This window comes from Balaenoptera physalus (assembly GCF_965194825.1).
Source record: "Balaenoptera physalus genome assembly, chromosome: 3".
Lineage (NCBI taxonomy): Eukaryota > Metazoa > Chordata > Mammalia > Artiodactyla > Balaenopteridae > Balaenoptera > Balaenoptera physalus.
Genome location: NC_138890.1, coordinates 58017057 through 58043947, shown reverse-complemented (window position 1 = coordinate 58043947; position 26891 = coordinate 58017057). Strand labels below are relative to the sequence as shown.

General features: G+C 43.6%; 1 protein-coding gene across 5 annotated transcripts in view; it reads left to right on the top strand.

The window, feature by feature from the left end:
• The window catches only part of ARHGAP26 (Rho GTPase activating protein 26), a 470301-nt gene that overhangs the window by 124986 nt on the left and 318424 nt on the right, over window positions 1-26891 (top strand). For all 5 annotated transcript variants that reach the window (XM_082454134.1, XM_082454135.1, XM_082454137.1 and 2 more), the window contains exons 5-9: window positions 3490-3591; window positions 10078-10188; window positions 17156-17260; window positions 18749-18878; window positions 22467-22567. In XM_082454134.1, coding sequence (XP_082310260.1) covers window positions 3490-3591; window positions 10078-10188; window positions 17156-17260; window positions 18749-18878; window positions 22467-22567 — 549 coding nt within the window. The remainder of the gene's footprint in view (window positions 1-3489; window positions 3592-10077; window positions 10189-17155; window positions 17261-18748; window positions 18879-22466; window positions 22568-26891) is intronic.

Below are 26891 nucleotides of genomic sequence, written 5' to 3'. Positions count from 1 at the left end.
TTCCCCACCCCCCATCCCCGTACATGTATATCACAGTATTACATGTGTTTAAGAGAACACAAAGAGACAACCCCTCTACTAGGCCATCTAGGGAGCAGACTCAGGAATACCTCAAAGACCTTACTTCTGAAGTCTGCCTGTGTGATGCTAAAATTACCCTTCCTCCTCCTCCCAGCTCTGGTGCACTTCGGTTGCTATAACAACCTGTTGCTACTTGCAGGAAGCAGAAGTTAGAGTTCTGGGGGTGAAGGCTGCATGCGAGGAGCATTCTTGTGCTAATGTGGCTGCTCTGGGGTAGGGCAGACCCTGGGGCTTGGCATAGCTGTGGCCCTGCTTTTAGATTTCTGAGTCTGGGGGAGTCGATTTTTCCTGCAGCCGAAGCTGGGCTCTCCAGTGAAAGTAAAATAGACATCAGAGAGAGTGGCTAAGAGTGGGACTGCTTGAGTCCAAATCCCACTTGTGCCGCTTGCACGTAAACGTGGAGAGGTTACTGACCTTCTCCACACGTTTCCTGAGCTGAGAAATGGGGATACTGAGAGTGCTTACCTTACAGAGTTATTATGAGGAAGAGATGAGTGAACTCCTATAAAGTACCACTCAGAACACTGTCCTAAAATCATTTGACGTTAACCATTCTATTCGATACACACAGTTCATTCATAAAAAAACAGGGGAGAGCCTGCTGTGTGCCCAGCACCGTGTTCCACACTGGTGTTCGGTGCAGGGTAAATGCAGATGTGGTCACCATGCTCATGGTGTGCAGGGAGAAAGGCACTGGACAGAATGATATGAATAAGCGTATGATCGCAAGTTGTGGTGGATGCTGTGACGGGTTGCCTTCGTGGACGTGGAACTTGGAAAGCAAGTGGTGTTCTAATAAGGAGGAGGTGGGGTTAGATGATGGACTGCATCATTGCCGCCACCACCGTGACTGCCACCACCATCGTCAGCACTGAATCCTATCGAGCACTTTCCATGTGCCAGGCACTCTGCCAAGCACTGGATATGGTTTATCTCATTTAGTCCTGACAGTCCTACGATGGGAGGAGTGTTCTTATGCTTTTTTTGTTAGACAGTCTCTGAGCTGAAAGGGGAGACTTGAGCCATTGTTTCGTCTAGTCATCCTCAGTTTATAGATGAGGGAACTGAGTGCCAGAGGGGCAGTGGTTTGTATGGAGTTGGGAATAATTTCCAGAATCCTAACTCTGTCCTGGATCCATTTCACCACCCACCGTGGACTCCCTGGAAGGGGAACACCATCTCGGTACCTGGGTGACTGAGTCTTACCACCCTCCCGTCTTAAGAACATGATCTCAATCCTAGAGGAGTTATTCCCCCAAAGGTCGAGTTGCCAGAAAGTCACAGAATGCCAGTGACTCATGTTGCTGAGCCCTTTCTCACCTCTGGCCCGCTGGACTGTGCTGGTTCAGGGTTCTCTTTTGGGGGTTGTCGACGAGGTTGGTGGGGTGCCTGTGCGAGCATCAGGCAGAGTTGGAACCCCAGCTCAAAGTCGCTGACTTCTGTGAAGGAAAAGCATTGCTTGAGTCAAGTGTCTTGCCTGTACCTCTCCTCGTTTGAAGGAGTAATGTCTCCTCCAGCTTTTGTCTTCACATGCTTCTGCATGTTTGTTTGTGTATGTAAAACTTTCCAGCAAAATTCAGATTTGTAGAAATGGACACATACCAGCTCAAATGGGTATATGATGATTCTGCCCACTCTGTGAGGCTTAAGAGTCTTGCCGTTGACCAGATAAATGGTGGTCTGACGTCACGGGTGCTGTTCAGAGCTTCCGGTGACGGCTTCTTGGTAATGCCTCCACGCTTAGGCCCAGTGTGTTCTGCCCAGAGCATCTGCACTTACCAGTCTGGAAGGCTCCACTCTGCCCCTCACGAGGTGAGCAGGTCTTGGATCATACTTCCCCTCCCCAGTGAGGCCTCTCTGGAGCACTTATCTGCAAGAATCTCTGGGACTGCACCCTGTTTGTTTCCTTCGTGGCACCTGCGGCAGTCTGGAATCAGGCTGTTTGTTTACTGGTTAATTGTGTTTCTCCTTCTGCTGGAACATCCCCACCACGAGGGTGGGGCCGTTTCTGCCTTGTAATGTATTATATTTCCAGTGCCTGAAGGATCCTAACACAGAGTGCTTGCTTGTTATATTGTCATTAAATGAAGAGATGTATCTGAGCTTCCTTATCTGGCCGCAAATTTTTTTCTCCTCTTGTAAGCCTTGGAGTTGCAGAAAAATATCTGCTGTGGGCTCCACGTGAGTCAAAAGCCGGAATGATGCACCCAGTTAGTACATTTGATCCTGTTTACCAGGCCATGGTAGACCTTCTTTCAGCCCCCTTGCCCGCCATCCCCACTGAAATGTGGAGGGAAGAGAGACCGCCTATGACAGTGTTTCCAGGTGTGGCTGAGAATGTGGACTTGGAGGCAGCTTGTCCTGGGCTCGGACTCCAGCTCTGTCACTCTCTGTGACTTTTTACAGAAGTTAACTTCCCGCATCTAAGTTTTCTTATCTGTAAAATAGGGAATAGAAATAGAACTTCAGTGACTTTGGGGGAGCAGGGATTATTCTGTGTAATATGATATATATATATATATTTTTAGTTTGAAAGCAATAATATAGGATAATAAACATTTCCCAAATGGAGGGAAAAAAAAATCACCCATTATCCCATTTTCTTAACTCAAGTATTTTCACTGAAGTATCTTCCCATCTAATGTTTGTCTGCAGGTAGACGCATTCTCTGTAGGATGCACCGAGTTTGTATCATGCTAGCCTTCCTAGTTATGTTTATTGGATGCCCCATACTTTAATTATCCCAAATTCTATTCTTGCGCATCAATGTTGCTGTTGCTGGTTTTTTTTTTTTTTTTTTTTTTTTGCTATTATAAATGGTGCCACAGTGAACATATTTGGGAAGATAATGTCTTCTTTGTTTTGAATTATTCCTCAGCTTAAAGACCCATATATGATATTATTGCGTCAAGGAATATTTAGGTCTACAAATTAAGACATACTTTGTGAACACAGTTAAAGCTGGATCTACTCTTAGTCTAGACTTGTCCCACTTAAGGTGTAAGTAGATCTTCCTGTTTGGGGATTAGCTTCACAGGTAACTTCCCTTCTTCCTTTGGCTTTGAACATCCTTGTGAGTTAGAAACTAGAGATTTCTGTTTTACAACTGAAATTTTTAGAAGGTGGAATCCTGGCTCTGCCACGCTGAATATACTGGAATTTACCTCATTTCTGGCCTAGTAGTGGTGCCTCTGTGATAGACCCTCAAAATGATTGGGCTGTTGTTGATGGGTGGTTGCTTGGTTTCATGGCATTATTGGAAGAGTAGGAGCTGGGTGGTCTGCCGCTGTTCTGGGTCTGAGGGAATGACGAAGCCATGAAGATGAGCAGGAAGAGTTTGACCCAGGTTGCTTTCATTCCTGCAACATTTTAGTCTTTTTCTCCTTTCCTATTTTTTTTTTTTGCCAGGAAGCCAAAAAGAAGTATGACAAGGAGACAGAGAAGTATTGTGGCATCTTAGAAAAACACTTGAACTTGTCTTCCAAAAAGAAAGAATCTCAGCTTCAGGAGGTAAGAAACTTTACTCGTGTCTGAATAAAGTGTTTAATCTTTCCGTGGTGCTGTGGATGTGTTCTCGTTACTCTCTGCTGGAGCTTCATTCTGATCCCTCATTCCACACTTGCTGCCCGCATTGCCTTTGTCCCTTCCCGATGCAGCCACACTGTACGGCTGTCGCGCCTGTCCACGGCAAGGAACATGCAGCTGGTCAAGATCACCCTAATCACTAGACTGTGCTTCTTCCTTTCAGACTGAGATCTGTTTTCCTATTTCTCTCACCCTTGACCTTGATTCTGTAGTCTCTTACCCTGCCTTTCGACGTCCTCCTTACATCACTGATTTGAAATGTTAGCATCTGAAACACTTTGGTCATCCTTCCTTAATGTGAAATGAAAAAGAAATTATTCCAACCAGTACTTGACATTAGTCTTTTTTTTTTTTTAAGCAGTATTTTATTGTCTCATGTATTTTGTGCTTAGGTAACTTTGTTTCAAAAAAGTAAATTCTCTGGTCTGCCCCTGTTTTTTTTTGGATTTGCATGGGGTCTTTTTAAAGAGTAGTTCTCTTGGAAAGAGAAGTCAGATTTGCGGCCTTGGAGCTGTGACCATTTTTATTTAGTTCATGGAGATTTGCATGGCTAGGGGGTTTATGTTTTGGGGAGACAGGGCAGTTTGCTAGTGGAACTCCAAACTTGGCTACATGAATATCATCTTATTTAGCTCTTAACAATTTGCTTGAACTGTCTCAGGTGTGTGCTAAAGCGAGGCTATGGCTTCCAAGCTAGCCCTCATTCTTCAGGTTCCTTTCTTTTTGAGCAAATTCCTTGCCAGTACTTCTGTTCATATGAAGATGGTAGGGTCAGAGGTTGAAAGATGAGGATTACTCAGGAGATGGTGGAGTCCAGGATTTGTTACACACCCTCAGTTAGGAAGTGTTGTGCTCAGAACTCTTTCTTTGAAATGAGTGTTTGAATCAGTTGTTTGAGTGATGGATTAGGCTTAGCAACAGAAGTGTTTATAGTGGGCTTTGCAGATCAGTTCTTGGCCAACCAACCAGCAGCAATTGTATTTGGGGTGAGCTGTAGGAAGTAGAAACTGCTAACCTTTCCTTGAAGATCTTTTGCTTGAGTTAGGGAGAAAGAAGCCAACGCAGGAGGAGGAGATTCTTGAAGTAGCAAAGCTGCTCGGGTAAATCTTGTCAAATGTGATTGAGAAGGTTAAGGAAATGCTGATTTTCATTGGATGATACATAAAAGGCTATTCCCGACTCTACATGGGGCTATGGGCACTAGGAGATACCCAAGGATATGTGAATTGTCCGTGATAAATACATAATTCCATTTAGGATCTGTCCTGATCGGTTATCATTCTTCTAGCATCATTTGGCATTTAGGGTTTGGAAACGATAGGGAAAGGCATTTTGGCTGCAGCTCCCAATGACCAGATCTGGCTAACTCTGTAGTTCCTAAGCAGTTAGGTGACCATGCACCGTGAATGCAAGTATTCACAGCTGAGCTAGTATGTGATTGTTATAGCACCTAATGGTACTGGGAGGCCTGCAGTACAGTTATCCTACCTGCACGGCTTCCCCAGAGTGAGGCTGCTTCTCCCGGTCTGCTCTCTCCACGCCTGGCTCCTGGTGAGTTGGTCTGGAATGAGTCCCACATTTTCTTTTAGGGCCGTGCCAATAGCGTCTCCCCCTGAGATAGCAATATGGGGACCAGAACACAGGACTGGCAGAGATACCTTCTTTTCAAGGCTTGCTCTGCTGTGTAGTTGACTGTGTGACCTGGGACAAGTACTTGGTCTCTCTGAGCTCTAGTTCCTTTGTAAAATACTCATAAAATACCTGTCCTGCCTACTTCATGTATGAGAAGGTAAATTACAGCTGCTACACAAATATAAAGTATTATCCCCATAACTGGCCTGTTCCTCCCCCTCCCCTGCTCCCAAATTGGATGGCATTCTTCCTGGCTGCCTTAGTCTGTTCAGGCTGCTATAACAGAATACCCTAGACTGGGTGGCTTATAAACAACAGAAATTTGTTTCTGACAGTTCTGGATATTGGGAAGTCCAGGATCAAGGCACTGGCATATTTGGTGTCTGGTGAGGCCTGCTTCCCGGTTCGTAGGTGGCTGTCTTCTAGCTGTGTTCTCACATGACAGAAAGGGTGAGGGAGCCCCCCTGGCCTCTTTTTTAAGGACTCTATCCTCATGACCTAATCACCTCCCAAGGGCCCCACCCAAATTCTATCACACTGGGGATTAGGTTTCATCACATGAACGTAGTGGTGAGGTGGGCAAACGTTCTGTCTGCAGCACTGACTGTCAGTATTTATCTTAGTGGAAACTTTTTCATTATGCTTTTTTGTTATGATCCTTGTCTTTTACCCATTCACACTTCCTAAATACTTTGAAGGCAAGGAGTGGGCTGCAGGTCTTTCTTGCAAGTCCTGGTCTGTTCTCAAGCATTGCTTTTATACCTAAGCTGAATTAAATTGAATAAAAAATCTCATAATACAATAATAATGATAATATTTTTACTAACAACAACAACAATAATAGCGGCCAATGATTATTGAATGCATATTTATGTACCAGGCGCCATGTTAAGCACTTTATGTGGAATCTGCTCAAATCCTCATAACCACCCTATGAAGTACAGATGGATTCCCTCTCTTTTACATAGGAGGAGACTGAGGCCCAAAGATGTTAAATAGCCTGCCTATAGCCAGTCAGCAAGGATTTGAACCTTGGCTCCTGACTCTGGAGCCGTTTCCCTTAACCCAATAAGCTCTTCTCTGTCTGTCTTGCAGGGAAGGATGTTGCTGGGCTGCCTGCCAGCCATTGTTATTCAATGCTGTCAAGCTAAGGGAATTGGAGAGCGGGAGGGACTTTGGTGATCCTCTGGTTAAACCTCTTAGAATTTCGTATGCAGGACCTGAGTTCCTTGCAGAGGTCACGTGATTTACTCAAGGTCTTGCAGCTATTTAGTGATGATTTTCCTTACATTTATTAAAAGATCAACTTTTAAAAATATTATGAATCACCTACTACACATTTAACGAAAGCTACTTCCTTTGATGGTCCAGAATTATTCCCTGATGGCAGGCCTGAATGCATACTTGTAAATTCTAGCCCATCCTGGACCTCTGGTGGCTGAAATGACTGGGCAGCGATGTGGAGTGACACTGCCATCTAGTGGATGACTTTTTAAAAGTCAGTGTTTTCTTCAGTGGCTCAGAAGCTGGCCTCAAAGATAATAAATCATTCCTTGGACAAATTATTTATTGGACGCTTCTGTGAAAGTCCGTTCAGAAGTTGGGTGTATTGTGGGGAGTGAAATGAATGATCGAAACTTACAATCTAGGAGAATTTTTCTTTTCCAAGAAGCACGGAATAGTTGGTGGGTCTTGGACAAGCTGGTAGATTGACAGCTTCTTAAGTAACAGGGTAGGGGAACTGCCTGCCCAGGGGTTGGAATCCGGCTTCTGATTCCATCACAAGAGGAGCTGAGGATGTGGTGAATTCTATGGCCCAGATGAGAGGGGCATTGGCAGGAGCAACCTACCATTCCACTTGGGATTTCATCTTCCTTTTCCTTTGGAAATGCATTCTGTTATGCTTTTCTTCTCAGTGCTGGGCCACATAGAGATCAATTCATTTATTCCTCAAGCATCAATTGAATGTTTGCTGTGGGCCAGGCCCCGTTCCGGGATCTGGAATGGAAAAGTGAGGCAAGGTCTTTGCTGTCATCGACTTTATATTCTAGTAGGCAATACATGAAAAAAGAGAGGAATAAGTAAGAATTTCATGTAGTGATAAGGAAATAAATTGGGAGACAGGATAGAGACTCCCTGGGGTAACATACCTAAAATAATGTCAATGCAGGCTTCTCTAAAGGGTGACATTTGAATTGAGACCAGAAGGAAGAGAAAGAGCAAGCTGGGTGAAAAGCTAGGACAATGTTCTTTAAGTTGTGGGTGTGCCATAAGATCTGAGTTACTGGATCATGACATAGAGTAGGCTAGAATAGAGTGAAAAATATGAAAGTGTGTTGCACCTAATTATAAATGTATGTTTATTGGGTCATAATGTAAAAGGTATTTCTTCCTGTGCATTAAAGTTTTAAAAAATTGAATATTTATCTAGGGGAAGAGGTTTTCAGGCAGAAGGAACAGCAAGTGCAAAGATTGCATGGCAAGAAAGAGTTTGGAGTGTCGGAGGATAGCTAGGAGCCCCAGCTGGAGCTCAGTGGGAGAGGGGTAGGGAAGGAGGGGTGGGCCGGTTCCTCAGGGTCTTCAGACCACGGTAGAGGCCAGGGGAAGGTGTTGAAGGAGCTGTGAGAACAGCTGATGGAGATTTTAGGAAAGGTATTCTGGCTGCTGGGTGGAGGCTGGATTGCGGGAGCAGAGAAAGAAAGCAGGGAGGCCAGTGAGGAGAGGGTTGGAACCACCCAGAGAAGATGTGGCTGGCTTAGGGTAAGAGCAGGGATTACAGCCCATCTGCTCAAATGTCCCTGGTGATAACACACACTGTGCACAGAACACTTCCTGGTTTTCAAATGTTCACATCCTTTAGCTTACTTTCTCTTTGGAACAGCCCTACTCAGAGCAAGGGCAGATCATAGCGTCTCCAGCCTTCAGGTGTGGGGAAGAGACCCGGAGAGGATAAGTGACTGGAGCGGGTCCCACCGGCTAGAAAACGGTAGAACTGCGACTCCCACCAGGTTGTTGCTCTCCTGGCTCTCCCACTCAGGCTGGGCTCTGCTCTTCTTCTCGGGGGACTTTGCTCCTGGCTCCTTCAGCCCTGCCTAACTTGCAGCTTTTCCGAATGACTTTTATTTCTGTTGTGTCTCACTTGGCAAGCCCAAGCAGGGAGGATGTATCGGGGGTGTGGGGGAGGTCAGGGAAATAGATGCGTCCCTAGGTGTAAGTGTGTTGGATTTGCACTGAGAAATGAAGGACTACAGGGACTTACGGGCCTTAGCCGGCAGGGGCCCAGGTGGAAGGTGTGTCAGGCACTGGTCCACCGGCTACACCTGGCAGGGGGCGTGGTGTATGCACTTTCTGAAACCTGGTCTCCAAATAAAGCTCCGTCAGTGCTCAGACATCAGCTCGCCTGCTTGGAGGCTTAGTTGATGCCCCCAGGCTTAGCCCTTCATTTTGGTTTTGTGCAGCTGTTACTTAGGGGACTGCCTTCTGCATATTAATATGGAAGTTGCCCCGCGAGGGAGTTGCTAGCAGGAGACTTGAATGGAGTCTTTTGGGTTGTTTCATGGCACCTTGTGCTTTTCCAGAGTTTGTCATTTTCTTTTTATTTACATGATTATTTAATTATCTCTTCCTCATCATGCTGTGAACTCCATGAATGAATGAATGATTTGCCAACTCCTTAAGATGTCAGGTTAGCAACACCATATTTGGTATAATGAAGTAAAAGGTCTGTCCCAATTTTGTTCTGCAGGAATCTTGACAAAGGAACACTGAAAGAAATACTCCTTTGGGGGCTTTGTCTTTGTAAAGTGTGTTATCGAATGACATACTTCATTTCTAAAGAAAATAGTGTTTTGTTTCCTACTAGCAGGATATCCATTTTTGTTTAAAAGAATCACATTTATTCTTGTGTCACTGAAATGTGCTTTCAGTGTAATTATCTGCTTTAAAAGCGTGAGCTGACTTAGCCATGGTTGTGGAAAGGGTAAGAGCTTTATAGTGGTAGTTGAGATACTTCCCAGCACAGGATCTTGCTACTCCACACATGCTCATTTTCTCCCCTGGGTTCTGGATCCTAGACCAGCAGCTTAATTGTAGCCAGGTGTGGGCCTTTACAGCCCACACACCTGCACAGAGAGGGAGGTGAGGTTCCGAGGCAGCAATGTAATTACTCTGCTTGGGGTAAACTAATAGTTCATCCTTGTCCAAAGAAAGTATGTGGGACGTGTGAAAATGTTCTTTTCTGAGGTCCCCTGCCCCCTATCAGCTTGTTTTGTTCATTTAAAAGGATGGAAGGAGGATGGCTCTGCATGTTTTCTTTTTCTCTTTAAAAATCTGTCTTCCATGGAACCTAGGTCGGCCCTAGGGTGTGGGAAGGCAATAGAGTCTAGTGGTTTAAGAATGTGCAGGGGTCTTGGAGGCAGATCAGTCAGGACAGAAATCCCAGCTCTGCCTTGTACCAACTATGTCAGGTTCCTTAATGTTAGCAGATTTCATTTACTTCCTGTAAATTAGGGGTAGGGATATCTTCTTTTTAGGAGCTTAATGAGGGTGAAATAACTGAAATTATAATGAGGATTGAATAAGATAATGATGTACAGTTTTATGGGCATGGTTCCTGGCACAAAATTAGCGCTCTGGTAACCATGATCATTGTTCTTATTTCTGCTTCACGCTACTGGATTTGTTTTTAAAAACCATCTCCAGAGATTTTTTTGCCTGCTTGCTGAATCCTCTCCTCAGATAGTGACCTGATTTTTCTCTGAAATTCCATCTTGTTTGTAGGCAGACAGCCAAGTGGACCTGGTCCGGCAGCATTTCTATGAAGTATCCCTGGAGTATGTCTTCAAGGTGCAAGAAGTCCAAGAGAGAAAGATGTTTGAGTTCGTGGAGCCTGTAAGTAGATGCTCAAGGTTTCATTGTGTACCCAGACTTTCATCCCCACCCCTCATTCCAACTACCTAGATGATGAAGTGCTCTAAGTTGTTAATGAAGAGATTGACCAGCCCTGATGCTGTGCCTTCTGCTGGAAACAGTGCTTGGTCAACTGGCTACCCTGGGTTCGTCCCAGTACAACCACGGGCATGGGTGTAGGGCATTCAGCAATGATTCTGTCCTCTAGCTACCTTGCGTTGTGCTGGTTGCTTTCCAAGTCAAAGTAGGGGAGGGGAGGAGTTTTCATCTTGCCAAACAATAGTGATGACACCTTAACTTTCCTCCTTCCTCCCCCCACTTCTTCTCTCCCTCAAATAACCCAAATGTAGCAGTAACCCAAGGAAACCATTCTCTTTTTGCCTCCTAAGTTCAAAGCCCCTCCTTATCCCAGTCATGTATTAAAATGATGCGATATAAAGCAATTTCTCACTCTAAGTTTGTTATAACCAAGCAGCATGTAGATTGTTCTGAGTGAATCGTGATGGGATTTGGACTTGGACAGAATGTTCCAGTGGGCGTGAAGGGTTGCAATGTGGGGACACGTCTGGCTGTAGCTTAGGCCACCCCAGTGTGGTTGTGGTTTTGTGCAGATGTGGTATTGCTCTACTCCTCTGTGGCACTAGTGTTCAGAATCCATGGAAACACCAAATGAGCATGTGGGCCTCAATTTAAAACTCTTGCAGATCTTGAATTTTTCAGCTGAATGCAGCCTCTGATCTAGACCCAAGCCTGGGGTCTCTATACAAATGAGATTACCTACTTAGATTTAAGAAAGTGATTTTCTTAAGCAAATAACAAAACTATAAGAAACTGAAAGAAAATGACTGCTCTTTTTGGTCAAGAATGTTCTGTGCCTAATTTATAAACTTTGGGGATGCTTTTTAGGCACGTAGACTTGCTGGTAGTTTCAAGACTCCATTTGGCCTTGGAATTTGATGCGTCCATCTTTTACTTTGCTGGAACTATTTTGATCTTGGGAGTCTACTCCCAGCCATCTCATCTGGCAGATTCTTCAAAGCTATTAATTACCTCAGTCTTATCTGAATAATGGAAACTTTAGAGCCAGCTTCCTTTCCAGCAATGATCTCTGCCAAGATCTCAGGTCAAAATCCACATCTTTCTGCAGGGTCTGTGAGATGGGGAAAGCCATCTGTCAGAGAAAGCAAGCTTGTTGATTTCCCTGCTTGGGGCCCAGAGGTGTTAAAACCAGCCATTCAATCACAGGTTGACTAAAAAAAAGTCTCATCTCTCTCATGGCTGGAGCAGGAATTCAAATGCTGTCATGAAGAATTAGCCTTTGGCCTTTTTACTTGCTTTTACTAGAATTTCTAGAGGAAAAAAAACTGTGATTCTCATAATCTTTATGTATACTTTGGTCGATATTATTCTATAAATACTTGATTTTGATGAATTGCATTTTAATTGACCCATCCTATTTTTGAGTTGTTTTTTTTTGTGTCCATTTTGATGTCTCCATATAGTGAATGAGATATTGTATCTGTTAGCTTTTGCTGACTAACAAATAACCATAAAACCTTATACAACAATAGACGTTTATTCCTTATGCATCTGTGGGGTTCATCCACTCTAGGCTGGGCTCAGCTGGTTGACTCTGCTCATCTTGGTGGGCTTTCCTCTCCTCCTCCCCCACCGTCTCCTCCTCCTCCCTTTCTTCCTCCTCTTTTTTTTTTTTTTTTTTAAAGAAATCTATAAGGATTTATCCTTCTGTTTCCTGGCATGCTATTGTAGTATATCAGTGTCTTAGGTGTTTTGAGAGGCAGTGTAGCATCATCGTCAAGGGCTCTAGAACCAGACTGCCTGCATTTAAATTCCAGCTCAGCCATTTTCCAGCTGTGCATTCTGGGGGAAGTTATTTTTTGAGCCTTAGTTTTCTCCTCTGTGAAATAGGTATAATAATACCACTTATCTTATAAAGATGTTAGGAGGATTACCTGAGCTTATCCAGGTAAGATGCTTAGAATAGAGCTAACCTAAGTAACACCCAGTTATTATATAATTGCTTATTAGGACCCAGTTAGCGATTATTTTTTATTCTGAAGTAGAGGAGTATATCAATTTTGGCTACCCAGGGTCTCCTCAAGTGAGCAAATGAGTCAAGTGCCAGCATTAACAGAGCCTACTTGGTTTAATATAGTCTTGGTAAATCTAAAAGCATTTATTTTCTGAATAGCATAGAAAATGCTGATCACCCAGCTGCTCTGGCTGAGGAGCTCACAGTCTCCTTGGGGAAGCAGTGTCTATGGTAAAGAGCTAGCCAAGGTAGCAAGCAGTTCAGTGCCAGCATGCATAGGATGGATGTACCAGAGGGATTTAAAAAGTAGAGAACCATTGTGGTTTGCAGATGTTTTTGAAGTCATAAAGTGAGGCACCTGGAGAGCTAATGAAAAAAAAGGTCTGGTCTCATGTTAAAGTGAAGAGAAAGTGGTAGGGGCTTGTCCTGAGTTAAGTTAAATGAGTTGGCGGAGAGGTTGGATGTAGATGTGTGACCTTCACTTTTCTATAGAAGTTCTTGTTTCTGAGCACACCAGTTGATAGGCAGGTGAGTGGCTGGAGCTATGGGTAGGGAGAAGAGAGTCACACAATGAAAAAGCTACTGACCAGATCACTGGTTCTCAAAGTCTTAGAAATACAAATTCTCAGGCTCTACCCCACACCTGAAATTTGGGGCTGGGCCCAGTCATCTATATTTTTGCAAGCCTTCCAGGCGATTCTGCTGCACATTAAAGTTTAAGCTTCTGGCCTAGATTGTACAAAAGAAGAACGTGAAGTAACAGTCGATGATATCAGCTGAAACTCTGTCATGTTCTGTGTGAGTAATAAGTGCTTTACCACATTATGTCATTCAATCCTTATATCATCTCTGAAGGTAGGTACCATTTTTTGTTTTCAGATAAAGAAATGGAAGCACATTTATTTACTTCTGCAAGGTCACACCTAGTAAATAGCAGAGCTGTAGTGGTCTGACTCTTAATCTCTATGAAACAGCATTTGACTACTTAAGGGCGGAAAGGAAACAAGCAAAAAAATCGATTGAACTAAATTGTTGGGGTGCCTGGTGTGGATGGATATTCATGTGTTGAGTTGGTTGCAGTCAAGGGAATCTTCCAGCCATTCAAGGAACCTTCATGCACATCGACTATGTTCATTTGTTTCTTAGAAAGTAACTTCAAGTGCCGGAAGTTATTGACCTTCAGAAAAAGAAACAAAATTTTAGTATGCTAAGGAAGAAAAATCAGACTTCTGGGATCTAAACCGTATATTTTTGTGTGCCCTGGAAACCTTCATTTTCTTGTTGAGGTACTAAATGTTCTGGAGATTGGGATCGCAGATAATGACATACTGGCTTCATGAAGGTGAGGCCATGTTCCGTCTGTTCCCTGGGTGTTCATAATTGAAGGTTACCTACTGCTGCAGAGAGCTCACTCTCTACATTCGTCATGCTCCACAGCCTCTGAGTTTCGCCTCCAGAGTATTTCTTGGTGCTGTGCCTTCCGGTCCTTTCTCACGGCTTCCGCCCCATTGCAGGTGGTCATTCTTTCGCTTTGGTCAGTGGCATCCTGTCCTGACCCTGTCAGCACAGTGCCTTTTCTGACACATCGGTCTGATTCTGTCCTTCTTGCTGAGCAGCCCCTGCCAGCACGCCTGTGCTAATTAAGCCCATTACATAGATGATCTCAATCTCTACCATAATCCACTGTGGTAATAGGTTAAAGACGAGTTAAAGGGAGTTACCTGGCTTACCCAGCCCAGCTTTTCATCCCTTTACTGGCTGCCCTTCTCTTCGTCGTGTGAATGAATGGTTCTTGGTAGCTGTATTCTTCTGCTAGGGATGCTGTAACAAAGTACCACAAACTGGGTGCCTCAGAACAACAGAAATGTATTGTCTCATAGTTCTAGAGGCTAAAGGTCTGAGATCAAGGTCAGCATGGCCCTGCTCCCCCTGAAACCTGTAAGGAAAAATCCTTCCTTTCCTCTTCCTAGCTTCTGGTGGTTTCCTGGCAGTATCTGGCATTCCTTGTTTTATAGATGCATCACTTCAATTCCTCATCTTCACAAGACTGTCTTCTCTCTGTGTTTGTTACTGTGTCCAAATTTCCCCCCTTTCTAAGGACACCAGTCATTTTTGATTAGGGCCTAATGGATTCATTTTAACTCGATTACCTCTGTACAGACCCTATTTTCACATAAAATCACATTCTGAAATACTGGGGTTTAGGACTTCATATCTTTTGGGTTTGGGGGAAAAAAATTCAACCCAAAACAGTAGCTCTATTCTATAAATGGAAAAAACTTAAATTTATCACGTAGTCCAGAATGATGTAACCATCACTAATAATGCAGTTACATTTTTGTTTATTATTTTTAAAAAAATCTGTGTTATCAGCTAGGAAATAGGAATAAATTTTTCTTACAGTTATTCTCAGAGGAAAACAAGGAAGGGGAAGAAGGCAAAGGAGGGTTGGGAAGGTCTTTCTCTGGCACTTCCTTTGTCATGCTGTGATTGCGGGTCTGGCTGTCCAGGGAGGAGCCTGGGTGGACGTGCTGGCTTCTCTTACCTGATAACCAGGTGAGGCTACAGCAAGCGCTTCCTCAGTGTGTGTGAGTAGAACCATTTCTTTGAGGCAGACAGATCCTTCCCTCTCGGGAGTCCTTCTATGGGCCTTGCCCAGCTCCCTGAGCAGTGGACTTTCATTTCCCTTGGGGTCATAGGTTCAAAGATTCATACAGTGTGTGGGAGGTAGGGGAGGGGACGAAAGATGCTGTGAGGGGAGAAGGAAGGAAGTGGCCCAAAGATAACAATACCTAAGGCATCATTTCCTGTAGAAAAAATGGACAATCAGCCATGATACCAGAGGAAGTGAAAACCAAAATAAACATTGGCAGCTCTCTGCCTTTAGAGTGCTTGTGTGTATACCCAGGTGGCATCTTAGCAAGCTGTTTGAGATAGTTAATTACCCTGAGTAAGAGAGGCCCTGTTGACTTTAAGTGAAGCATAAATCAGCGTTAATAGAAGGAATGACTCGAGAATCAGCTGCTTATCTTCTGCATTATTCTCCAATAGAGGGTGACTCAGTGCCCTGGAAAAGTGATGGGGCACAGCCTTCAAGGACAACAGGGAGGGAAGAGATAAGAAAGGACTGTTGTCCTTGTGAATACTGGCACTAGGTTTGGCATAAGAGCTCCTTCTTCTCCATTACTGGAGCCATTTGGAAGGAAAAGTGTGGGCCACGTTCTCAAAAATGTATTTTACATAGAGGGCTTTGCAAAGACTTTGGTCATCTTTGAAGAGAAGAGTTCAGTATTAGTCTTTGGTGACTCTCTGTGGCTTACCACCCATTCCTTAATTTAGGTGAAGGATGTATATATGGTGCCTCTAGATGTTTTTTTAGCCAGAGGACCCAGCAGTGCCTGTTCCCTCTCCTCCTGTGAGGATCTAAGGGAACAGACGCTCCAGGGACAATGGCAGCAGGAAGTCAAGGGATCATATTGTTAAAGGTGGGGTTTTGCCTGACTTCCAGTGCAGAGCTCTTTGATAAAGTGGGCTGGGCATGTGACTTTGTCTGAAGACAGGTCAGTATATACCTTGGTGCTTACCGTTCCTGCCACAAGCAAAGTGTGAGAGTTTCCTTTACTCTCATTATTAGGGCTGCTTCTCAAAAAAGGAGAGTAGGTGAAACAAAGTGAGATTGTGTTTAATAAGTAAAGGTATGTTCATTTAAGGACTAGAAGATTAAACACAACAATATAAAGTGATGCAGCTGTCTCTTGGTGTAACATGTATTTGAGGCAGGTCAGAGGGGACAACTCAGACAGTGTGGGTCGGCACTGAGAAGTTCAAGTTAGAATGGGGCTGGTCCCCAAATGTAGTAGAACTGAGCTTGTGATGGAGGTGAGGTTCTGGTTCTTCTGAACCTTGTTCAGGCTTTAACTATAATCCTGTCTTCAGGTTGAGATTTGGGACTGAGGCAGGGTATGTAGAGCTTGGGACGGGGCCAGGGAAGCATAACAGCAGTGAGGTTTACATATGGGCACTGAGAGGAGAGACGGCACGAACGTTTACTTAGCTTGGCGAAGTGAAGGCTGGCAAGGGCTCAGGGTGGGGACATCAATGGTTTTTAAGTATATGAAGGCATGTTGTGAGAATTGTAGTGAACAGATGTTTTCAGTCCTCGCTAAAGACAAGACTAAACAAGGAATGGGCTTACCTTTTAGGCTGTGACACTTTAAATGAGAATTTAGGGAAACCACCTAAATGAAAATGTGGGAACATGAGATTATTTTAATAAAGGAATCCAGAGTGTTTACTTCTGCAGAGCTTCTGGAAAGTACAGAAACACATTTGAGCTGAAGTCTGATCTGGATGATTTTCTTTGATTTGACTTTGCCTGTTAGACTGCAGACTCAGGACACACCAGCTTCCTTTTCTCCCTTCCTTGTTGGTTATCAATATAACCACACCCTTCTGCATGATAACCTGATATTATGAATATACTAGAAGGAGACTGAGTGGGAGCCCTGGTCTTCAGGTTCTGAAGAAGTGATTTTCTTAGGAGGTGATGAGGCTCACAGGGTAAGAGCTTGGACGTTGGTGCCAGGAGACCTGGTTTCAAATCCTGGCTGCCACTTACTGTGTGTTTTGGGGCAAGTTAGTTAACCTCTTTGAATCTGCTCCCTTACTAATAAGTTGGAGATGATAGTAGTGTTCATTTCATAGGTTGTTATGAATATTTAGTGAGACAGGGCATATGAAGTTACAGTGCCTGGCACATAAGAAGTGCTCAGTAAACGATAGCCATTATCATTACCTTATTCTAGACTTGCAAACCGGGGCTGGGGACTCAGATACAGCTCCACAATACCTTTTGAACCTGCTTGTGTGAAGTTTGCCCTTCTGCCTTCATTACAGCTACTGGCATTCCTACAAGGACTCTTCACTTTCTATCACCATGGTTATGAACTGGCCAAGGACTTCAACGACTTCAAGACGCAGTTGACTATCAGCATACAGAACGTGAGTAGGCGAGGGGGCAGGCGTCCTCTCCCTTGCTAAGGGAAGGAAAAACAAAATATGGCTCTGGTTGCATGCATACAGATCACTTAAATGGACTGAGATGCAGGTGGGGAGGATGGGTCTTGCTCGGCTTCAAAGGGCAGCGGGGGTCAGGCATCTCTAGGGTGCTTGATGGTCCCAGGTTAGAGCCTCATCCTCTCCGCCATCATTTCAAAGCACTATTTATGTTCTCGGAAGTGCTGCTGCTGATTATGTTTTAAATCTGTAGCGCCAGAATCAGGATTTCCTTTGGCAGTGGAAGTCCCAGCCCCACCCAGCCCAGCCTCCCTCTGTGCATCTAGCTGCCTGGCCCCATAAAACCATAGAGTGTGTGTGTTCAGGGGATGAGGATGGGGTACACATGCTGGCCTTGGGCTCAAAGGATGTGCTGTTGTTCAACTCTCAGTGAGGCTGCCAGGAAATCCAAGTAGGTGCGCCTTACTCCCAATCTCCTTTCCCAAATTGTAAGCAACAGGACCTTTGCGTGCACAGGATCCTGCTTAGGACTCTGGTTAGCGGTCACTGGGGCTCGAACCCCCTTCTTCCCTGTGTGATGGGGCCACACTAGTCTGCATGTTGTCTTTGTCTCTGGATGATCCTGTGTCCAAATAAACCCAAGTGTGTCCGTGTGGGTTGGACTGCGGGTTGGACTGCATGCTTTTAGAAGCCTGAGCTTGCCCCCTCATGGTTCTCTGCAGTGCCTCAGAGAACAGGAAGTTTGCAGGGTCTTGGATGAGATGTCACAAAGCATGGCTTCCCTTGGGCCGGGTCCCTCAGAAGGCAGGCTCTGAAGTGGAGATTTATACAGAGCAGGTCCCCAGGAGGCAGTGCTGGCAGAAGCACCTGTGACAGAGTGAGGGCAGCAGACCCCGCCGGAGGAGAGGCTGAGTGGTGAGGACTCAGCCGACGCCCCGGGCCCCCTGGAGCTGGATGGTCCCTTGACCTTCCCCCTTTGGCCCCTGGCTTCGCCTGGTTGCTGGGCGCAGGGTGCCCTGGGGGAGGGGTAACCTTAAGTGAAGCAGCTCCATTGGAGGAGGGAGCCATCAGCAAACAGCTGGAGAAAGAGCATCTCTGTCCTGGAGGGAGGTGGAGGGCGTACCCTGCTGTGGACCATCTGAGTCAGAGTGGCCTGGGATGCTTGTTAAAAATGCACATGTCTGGGTTGAGAGGCGCTAAACTTATCTTTCGGGGTGAGAACTGGTCATTTGCATTTCCTGCCGGTTCCCCAGGTGATTCTGATGGTCTCTAGAGTTTGAGAGTCATTCTGACGTAGGGCTTTAAGGCCAAAGTATATTTCTTAAAAGGGAACATTTTTGCCTGATTCCCAGATGGCTGAATGTTCCTTACCTGGTTTTAGATCTAAGAATTCTGTAGGTTGATGTTCTGAAGTGCTAGAGATGGGAACAGGGTTTCATTTCTTTGATTTGAATAGAATTCCTTTCATCCTAGACAAGAAATCGCTTTGAAGGCACCAGGTCAGAAGTGGAATCCCTGATGAAGAAGATGAAAGAGAATCCCCTCGAGCACAAGACCATCAGTCCCTACACCATGGAGGGGTACCTCTATGTCCAGGAGAAACGTGAGTGCTGGGTCGGCCAGCAGTGTGGGTGTACTCATGCCTTTTTCCCAGGAGCTGGGGTGTGTATCCAGTAGTGCCTGGCCTGGAGTATGTGTTTGGATGAAGGAGAGTGATTTTATAGTTAGGTTTCCTAGGGGAGAGATGCTGTCCACAAGGTCTTGTCTACCTCCCAGTGATGTGTTGTTTCCTTTGTAACTGGGAATTTCCTTGCAACCTGGAATTTTTTGAGGCTCTGTGGTGCCACTTCTCTCCCTGGTGTCACTCTACTCTTGAGGTTCCTGTACCTTCAGTATAGCTTTATATACCATACCCTTGGTGTAGAGGCCTTGGAAAGGTCTGGCTGGCTGGACCTTATTGTCATATCCTTCGGTAGACTTAATAGTTGGTGATTTTGTTTTCATTTGAGACTTGTTTCAGCAAGGCCCAAACAATCATGACTTAGGCCCTTTCTCTCTTCTCCTCAACCCCTGTCATTCCAACACTTAAATTTTATGAAAAGTAGAAACAAAAGCTCACTTCAAGAGCCAGGAAGAAGAGCCGTTGACTTGCCCATATGACATCAAGGAAAGAAATGCCAGGTGCTGCTAATCCAGAGTTTTCAACGATGACTCAGATTCGTGCACTGGGCTATAGCACTCCCAGACTTAATTCATGCGTGCGGTGCTAGAGGTTAAAGAAAGTGCATTGTTTTTCTTTAATGGGTAGCTCTTCTTGTAGTCTCCCACCTGTGCTTTCTGACTGGGCACTGTTGATTTAGGATTAGTTAAATATCTTCACTCCTATCTGCTTCCTAATGGAACAAAACACTCAGTTTCAGTGATTATTCTATTTAGTGATTACTTGAAAATTTTCTTGGACTTAAAATTGTTCCCTGGTGACAAAGGTGTAGTAATGGGGTTGGAGGTTGGAGCATCGGTTGTGATGAGAGTTTTATGTCCCTTGTTCTTGCAGGTATGAGCTTGTTAAGGCTTGTAAAAAACAGAAGCTACTTTAATTGTGTGTTATACCTGAATATATGGTCATATCTTCTTTGCCCAATGAGAAGACCACCCCCAAAAGTTTTAAGTCAACTTGAAAATAAAAACTTTTAGGACTATAAAAATACAGTTCAGTGTCCACTTATAATACTTAATTTATTAATATTGGTCACTCCAATATTAATATTTATACGTGTAAAGTCAGTATAAGCACTCACATGACATTGTACAATTTTATTCAAACACTTCATGTGTTTTTTCAACACTAATGTCTTGATTATCATTAGAACCATATTTTGATTCTCCAACACAGTGGTCCAGAGCATATCATTAGAATACAGCTTTTTTTTTTTTAATTAGGAAGTTTTTGTAACTTATTATTTTGAAATAGTTTCAAACTTACAGAAAGTTGAAAGAGTAGTATAAAGAACGACCATATGACCTTTACCCAGATTCACGAATTTTTACCATTTTTCCAGTTAGATCATTCTTTCTCTCTCTGTATGGGTGTGTGTGCACATCACAGTCTCACACACACACACACACACACACATTATAATTTTTTCTGAACTATTTGAGAACAGGTTGCATATATCATGCTTCTTGACTTCAGTGTGTATTTTCTCAAAACATTTGTTTATGTAACCACAGTTACATATCCAGGAAATTTAACATTGATAAGATATTTCATCTAAACAATATTGCATATTCCCATTTTGTCAGTTGTCCCAGTGATGCCCTTATAGAGCATTTTGTTTTCCTTCAGTACAGGAGCTTGTACAGCATTTAGTTGTCATATGACGACTTTAGTCTCCTTTACTCTAGAACAGTTCCTCTGATGACATTGACGTTTTTGAAGAATATCGGCCAGTTCTTGTATAGAATTTTCTTCATTGTGGGTGTGTCTGATGTTTCCTCATGATTAGATTCAGGTCACGCATCCCTGGTCAAATCCTACATAAGTAATGCTGTGTTTTTCCTGGGTACCACATCCGGAGCAAAGGATGTTCCTCTGCCCTCCGTGGTCTTGTTGATTTTGATCACCTAGTCAAGGTACTGTCTGCTTTCCCCACTGTGCTGTCACTGTGTTTCCCTTGTAACTGATAAGCGGTCTGTGGGGCGGACACCTTAAGACCGTGCCCTTCCCTCATCAGACTTCGCCTCCCATGGAGTTAGCATCCATTGAGAATCCTGGCCTGGACTGACCTTTACTGTGATGGTTGCAAAATGGTGATTTTGCAGTTCTGCCACTCCCTCCACATTTATTAGTTGCCTTTTGGTGTACTATAAGGAAGCGTCCTCCCCCTTTCTACCTCCCTCCTTCTCTCCTTTCCTTCCTTCCTCCCTCCCTCCCTTCCTTTCTTTCTTTCTCTCCTTCTCTCTTTCTTTCTCTCTCTCTCTCTTTCTCTCTCTCTCTTTCTTTCTCTCTCTCTCTTTCTTTCTTTCTTTCATCTGTCTATCCATCCATCTTTCTACTGTCAGTATGGACTTTTGAGTTCCCATTTTGTTCATTAGGCTAAATCCATTACTGTCCTTGTTTATTATGATGCTCAAAGTGTCCAAGATACAGCACTTTTGAAATCTTTGTGTTGTGCTGTCACTGGAATTTATTCTCTAAGCCACAGAAACACAGTTGAATGGTTGGTGTTTTCATTTGTCCTTGATGCTCCAATGTAGACACTCTTGCTTTTTAAGTATACTAAGTGACATCCAACACTTGCAATGGGCATTCATACCCTGAAAAATAATTATTAAGTGTCTGCTAAATCTGTTTTCATGTTGTCATTATTGTTTTTAAATCATATCTGCTATGTGATCTCTATAAGCATCCAGAACTCATATTGATTGAGGTCCTTGCAGGCTAATAATGCCAATCATGCCTTCTTCCTCTAACAGTACTTTGTTGTTTGAAATAAAGTAATTGGCCAGGCACCTGATAAAATCAGATACTGTCAGAATTTGTCTGTAGGGCATCTGCCTCTTTCCTAAGGGATAATTTTGAGGGACAAACTCCTTAGATTACATTTGAGCATTTACAGTTACTTCTGTTCCACATGTCTGGTGTCTCTGGGTTTTCCTTGTCTGCTTTTCAGATCTTCTTGAGTTCTGCTAAAGTAAAAATTAGGGGTTTGGAAGTAGGTCAGAACCCCTGTACGTGCGTGCACATGGTCGCAGAGCAGCTGTGTGGGAAGCGTGAAGTCATCACACCAGATGGGAACGGTGACAAGCACTTTGAGGAGCTTTTCTGTGTTCCTTCTCAATCATCTTCCTCCTGTCAGGGGAGAGAAAGGAAACTTCAGATGGAGATTGATAATATGGGAAAGTGAATTAATTTCCCCAGGGAACCTCTACTTCCCTTATATTTTAAGACCCATCGGATGCAGCATTTAGTGACAAACAGTCTTCCTTGGTCCTTGGGGAAAGCCCTGGGTCGGTTCCATTTCCAGCTTGTGGAATCAGACTTCTGCCTGTTCAAGTCTAGCTGGTGTGGAGAGTATATCGCCCCTAGAAACAGTTTAAGGATAGGTGAGCATTGTGAGTTACTGGTTGTGTGTTTTTCCAGCATGCAGTGGACGTGTAGAGATGTTTTATGGGGACTATTACCTTGCAGGTCATTTTGGAACTTCCTGGGTGAAGCACTACTGTACATATCAACGGGATTCCAAACAAATCACCATGGTACCATTTGACCAAAAGTCAGGAGGAAAGGGGGTGAGTTCATTTTTAAATTTCATGCTTGATTTGCTTGGTTAACATATGATGAGTATAATGCATGTCTGAAGTAACACCTCCAATTTTCACTGTAATTTTCTTAATTTTTATACAGTAGTTCCAGGAGGCATGGCACCTGAAAAAGTAAATAAAACAAGATGATTATTTTGAGCACTAAGTTACATTGGTAGCTGCAATTAAGAAAGCTTTTTGTATTTCACATATATACAGTGTTAAGTGTGTATAATGTGTTTAGATGCTAGAAATTCTTGGATGACCTCATCCTGTGAAACTGATTCTTGTCACTCTCACCCAATACCCAGAGGGCTGCCAGTTGGCAGTTTAGATGTCCCAATTATCTGTTGCTGTGTAACAGGTCACCCAAATATGTACCGACTTTGAAAACAACACCAGTCATTTTAGAATTTCCTACAGTTTCTGTGGGTAAGGTCTTTGCGGAGCATTTGGATAGATGGTTTGGGCTTGGGGTTTCTTATGCTGTTTCAATCAGACAGTGACTGGAGCTGGACCATAAGGGTCTGAAGCAGCTCTGGGCTGGTCAGATATAGCTCTCTTCCTTTCTCCTGACCTCCTCTCCCATTCTCTTCCTTCTTTCCCTCTTGCTCTGTATAGTCTCAGGGCCTGTCCTCTGGCCTCTCTACGTGGGCTATTTTGGGTTTCCTCACAGCACGGCAGCCTCAGGGCAGCTAAAGGATTCAAGAGTGAATATTCCAGCAACAAAAGCAGACCCTGCAAAACCTTTTAATGACCGAGGCTTAGAAGTCATATTGCCTTAGGTTGGCCCCATGTGTTGGTTGAAACAGTCATAAAAGCCCACCCAATTTCAGTGTGAGAGGACATAGGCCCTGCCTCTTGATGAGAGGAGTATCAAAGTCACATTACATTGAAGAGCATGTGGGATGGAAGATATTCTTGTGGCCGTCCTTGGAGGAGATAGTCAGGCTGCATCTGCGGGGTCCCCACTGCTGGGAGCTCCTTGCTGTGCCCCAGTGGTTCTCCTTTCCTCTGGGAGCACTCTGTGTGTCTGCATTTTCTTTTTAGGTGATCTGTCTTTTCTCTCTGGCTCCTCATAATATCTTCTTTTTTTTTCTTTTGGTATTCTACATTTCATTATGATAGTCCTTTCTGTGAATTTTTTTCTTTTTTTCCCCAATCTGTTGTGCTTAGGCATTTTGGCCTTTCTGGATTTGAGGATTGGTGTCTTTCAGTAACTTTGGAAAATTCTCACCAATTATCATTTTGAATTTTGCCCCCCTCCCATTCTTTCTGTTATTCAATATCTCCTTCTGGAGATATTTAAATATTTTTTAACAAAAATATTTATATGTCTCATTTCTTTGAATCTCTGGACTCCGTTCTGGATGATGTCTTTTGTTCTATCTTTAGTTTAAATAATTTTTCGGCTGTGTCTAATCTGTTGATAAAGTAGTCCTCTGTAAGTATTCCAACGCTGGCCCTCTTCTCTGTGGCAAATTTTTGTGCATCCTGTTGGGTTTGCATATGTGCGGGCATTACAGTGTAGAGGCTAAGAGCTCTGGCACTGAGGTTCGACTGCCCGGGTCAGTGATGTGATGCTGTTGTCATTACGGTTAGCTACTCCCCCGTGCTGTCCCCTTGCTCTCTGCCACTTCCAGTTTTTGTTCCTGGCTTTCTTTCTCTTAGACCACAACGCAGGAGTTGATCAGCATCTCTGTCCTTCCCTGTATCAAGGCAAAAAAAGCCAAGGCTCTCTTAATGTGTCTTGTTAGGGGTAGAGTTGACTTATAAATAATCTCAGGAAAGCAGATATGTGAAAATATCAAAACATAGAGAAATTACAGAGTTAGAAGGAGTATTAAAGATCTCTGTTAATAGGAGTTCCCTATTATTCATGAAATGGAAATAGAGTTAGGTCTGCCTTTCTTGGGTCAAGTCATAGTCCTTTTCTAACTCCTGGTCCTTCTAGAAATCAGATTCACTGAGTTATTCTCTCACACAGTCTTTATTTTGGGACCGTTTATCTTGTGCTTTCCTAAACCTGGAGTGAAGAACTCTCTTGTATTTTCTCTACTCCTTTCTTACCACGCTTGAAAGTGAAGGGCAGAGACGAATTATGGTGGGTGTTTGGGACTCCTTAGACTTTAGTGGGATAATTGGAAACACCTCACTGAGTTGTTAAGAGGCTTATATGCATTAGTGTATATAAACTTCTTGGGACTGAGCCTGACACATAATAGAGGCTGCCATATTAGGAGCTTGATATTATATGAAATAATTTTTCTAGTAATAATTACTTATATTTAGATTTTGTTTTATATTTTTCTAAAATATTGTCCTTTATCATCCTGTTTTATCCATTTTTCCTACTTTACAAAAGAGGAAATTGTGGGTCAGAGAGAGAGAATGATTTCTAAGGATGTATGTTGGAAGAGTTACTTTGAACCAGTGCTCAAACCCTGATTCTGGAGCCTACATCTCCTGATTCTGAGGTTCATCATCATAATAAAAGAGAATAATACTGTATATGTGTAAAATAATAGTTTTCCATGACGCCACTCTGTTTCCTCATCCTCAGGGTGAGGAAATGTGAAGACTGGCTGTCCAGAGGTGATGTCTTTTCAATTTATACAGGAGAATCATGTGACGTCATTGTATGTGTGCTTGTACAAAGCTCTCCTAGGAGCTGGCGGCAGACTTAACGTAGAATATAGGGTGTTTTCTTTTCCTAACACGCTCTTTGTCCACCCTGTCTCTCTTCCCTGTCCCTTTCATTTGGATTATTTTCCTTTGAAAGTACCTGCTTTTCTCTTAGCTTCAGTCCAGGAGATGTGAGCGATTTTTCTGCATCCTCTTGGAGATGAGGCCTGTGTGTGGTGAAAGACAGTTCCCCGCGTTCTATCCTGTGAGATGAGGACGCTCTCTGCGGGAGCCCTGGAGCAGCCCAGAGCTGACCCCGTCCCTTTCCTGGCTTGAAACCCTTCATATGTTCCCACTGCTCACAGGATACAGACCAGTCTGCATGATCTGGTCCCTGCTTCCCTCAAGCCCTTTCTCAGTCCAGTTTCCCTCTTGCACGGGGATTCCAGACACACTGGCTTCCCTTCAGTTCCTCCAGGGCTCCATGGACCCCCGCCACAGGGCCTTTCCACCTGCTGTTCTCCACCCCTGATCTGTGCTCCTGGTTTTATCTCCTGTGGATCCTTCGGGTCTCAGCCCAAGAAAGCCTTTGCCGACCTTCCTGCCGAGGTCACATCCCCTTAATGTAGGCGTTTGTAGCACAGCATGCCTCTTTTATTGTAGTGTTTGTTAAGGTTGTAACTCTTCATTCATTTGTTTAAGTGATTGTTATCTCCATCCCCTGTTTTTTTAACCACGAGTACTTGAACAGATCGTCTTTATAGATTTTTCCTGATATGGAATGGTCGTCTTGGGAACAGCGTCTTATCTTCTTCTTATTTCTGCTTATATTTGACAGTCTTTTATAGTTCCCCTGTTTTCTCCTATTTCTCAGGGACACCTCCCCCTAAGCTTTCAAAGTGACAGGTAGTCCAACGCCATTAAATCAGAAATAGAGTTAGACATTAACATGGTCAGAAGTCCATATGCTTGGGCATTTCCAGTCATACATTTACGTGTTGCAGAAGGAACAATTCTCAATCTGAGAAATTAATCTTAGCCATTCAGTAAAAGACAATAGATGTAAGACTTGTGAATATAAACTGTCTCTTCCTAGGTCTTCTGTGTTTTGTGTGCTATTCTGATATTAGTGGGTGGTTAAGTTTTACCATACGCAGTCACATTTCCTATTATTCAACAAACTAGGCAAGTTTGCTAATTTCCCCCCTAGTTTAGGAAGAAAGATTGGCAGATATAGGAGAAAAAGGAACCCTAAAAAATTCCTACGTGACAGGAAGAGAAGAAATCAGGGGCAGAAATCTCTATGTTTTTAGACAATAAATTAGTGTTGTGTGATAAAACTGTTGCATTCCATTTGTACAATGGAATACTACCCAGCAATAAAAAGAAATAAGCTCTTTTTTTTGTACCATGGATTTTAAAAATTGCCTTTATTGTTTTAATGTTTAATTTTTATTTTTTTAATTGAAGTATAGTTGATTTACAATATTACCTAAGTTTCAGGTGTAAAACATAGTGATTCACAATTTTTAAAAGTTATACTCGATTTATAGTTATTATAAAATATTGGCTATGTTCCCTGTGCTGTACAATATATCCTTGTAGTTTATTTATGTTATACATAGTAGTTTGTACCTCTTAATCCCTATCCCTATCTTGCCCCTCCCTCCTTCCCTAGCCCCACTGA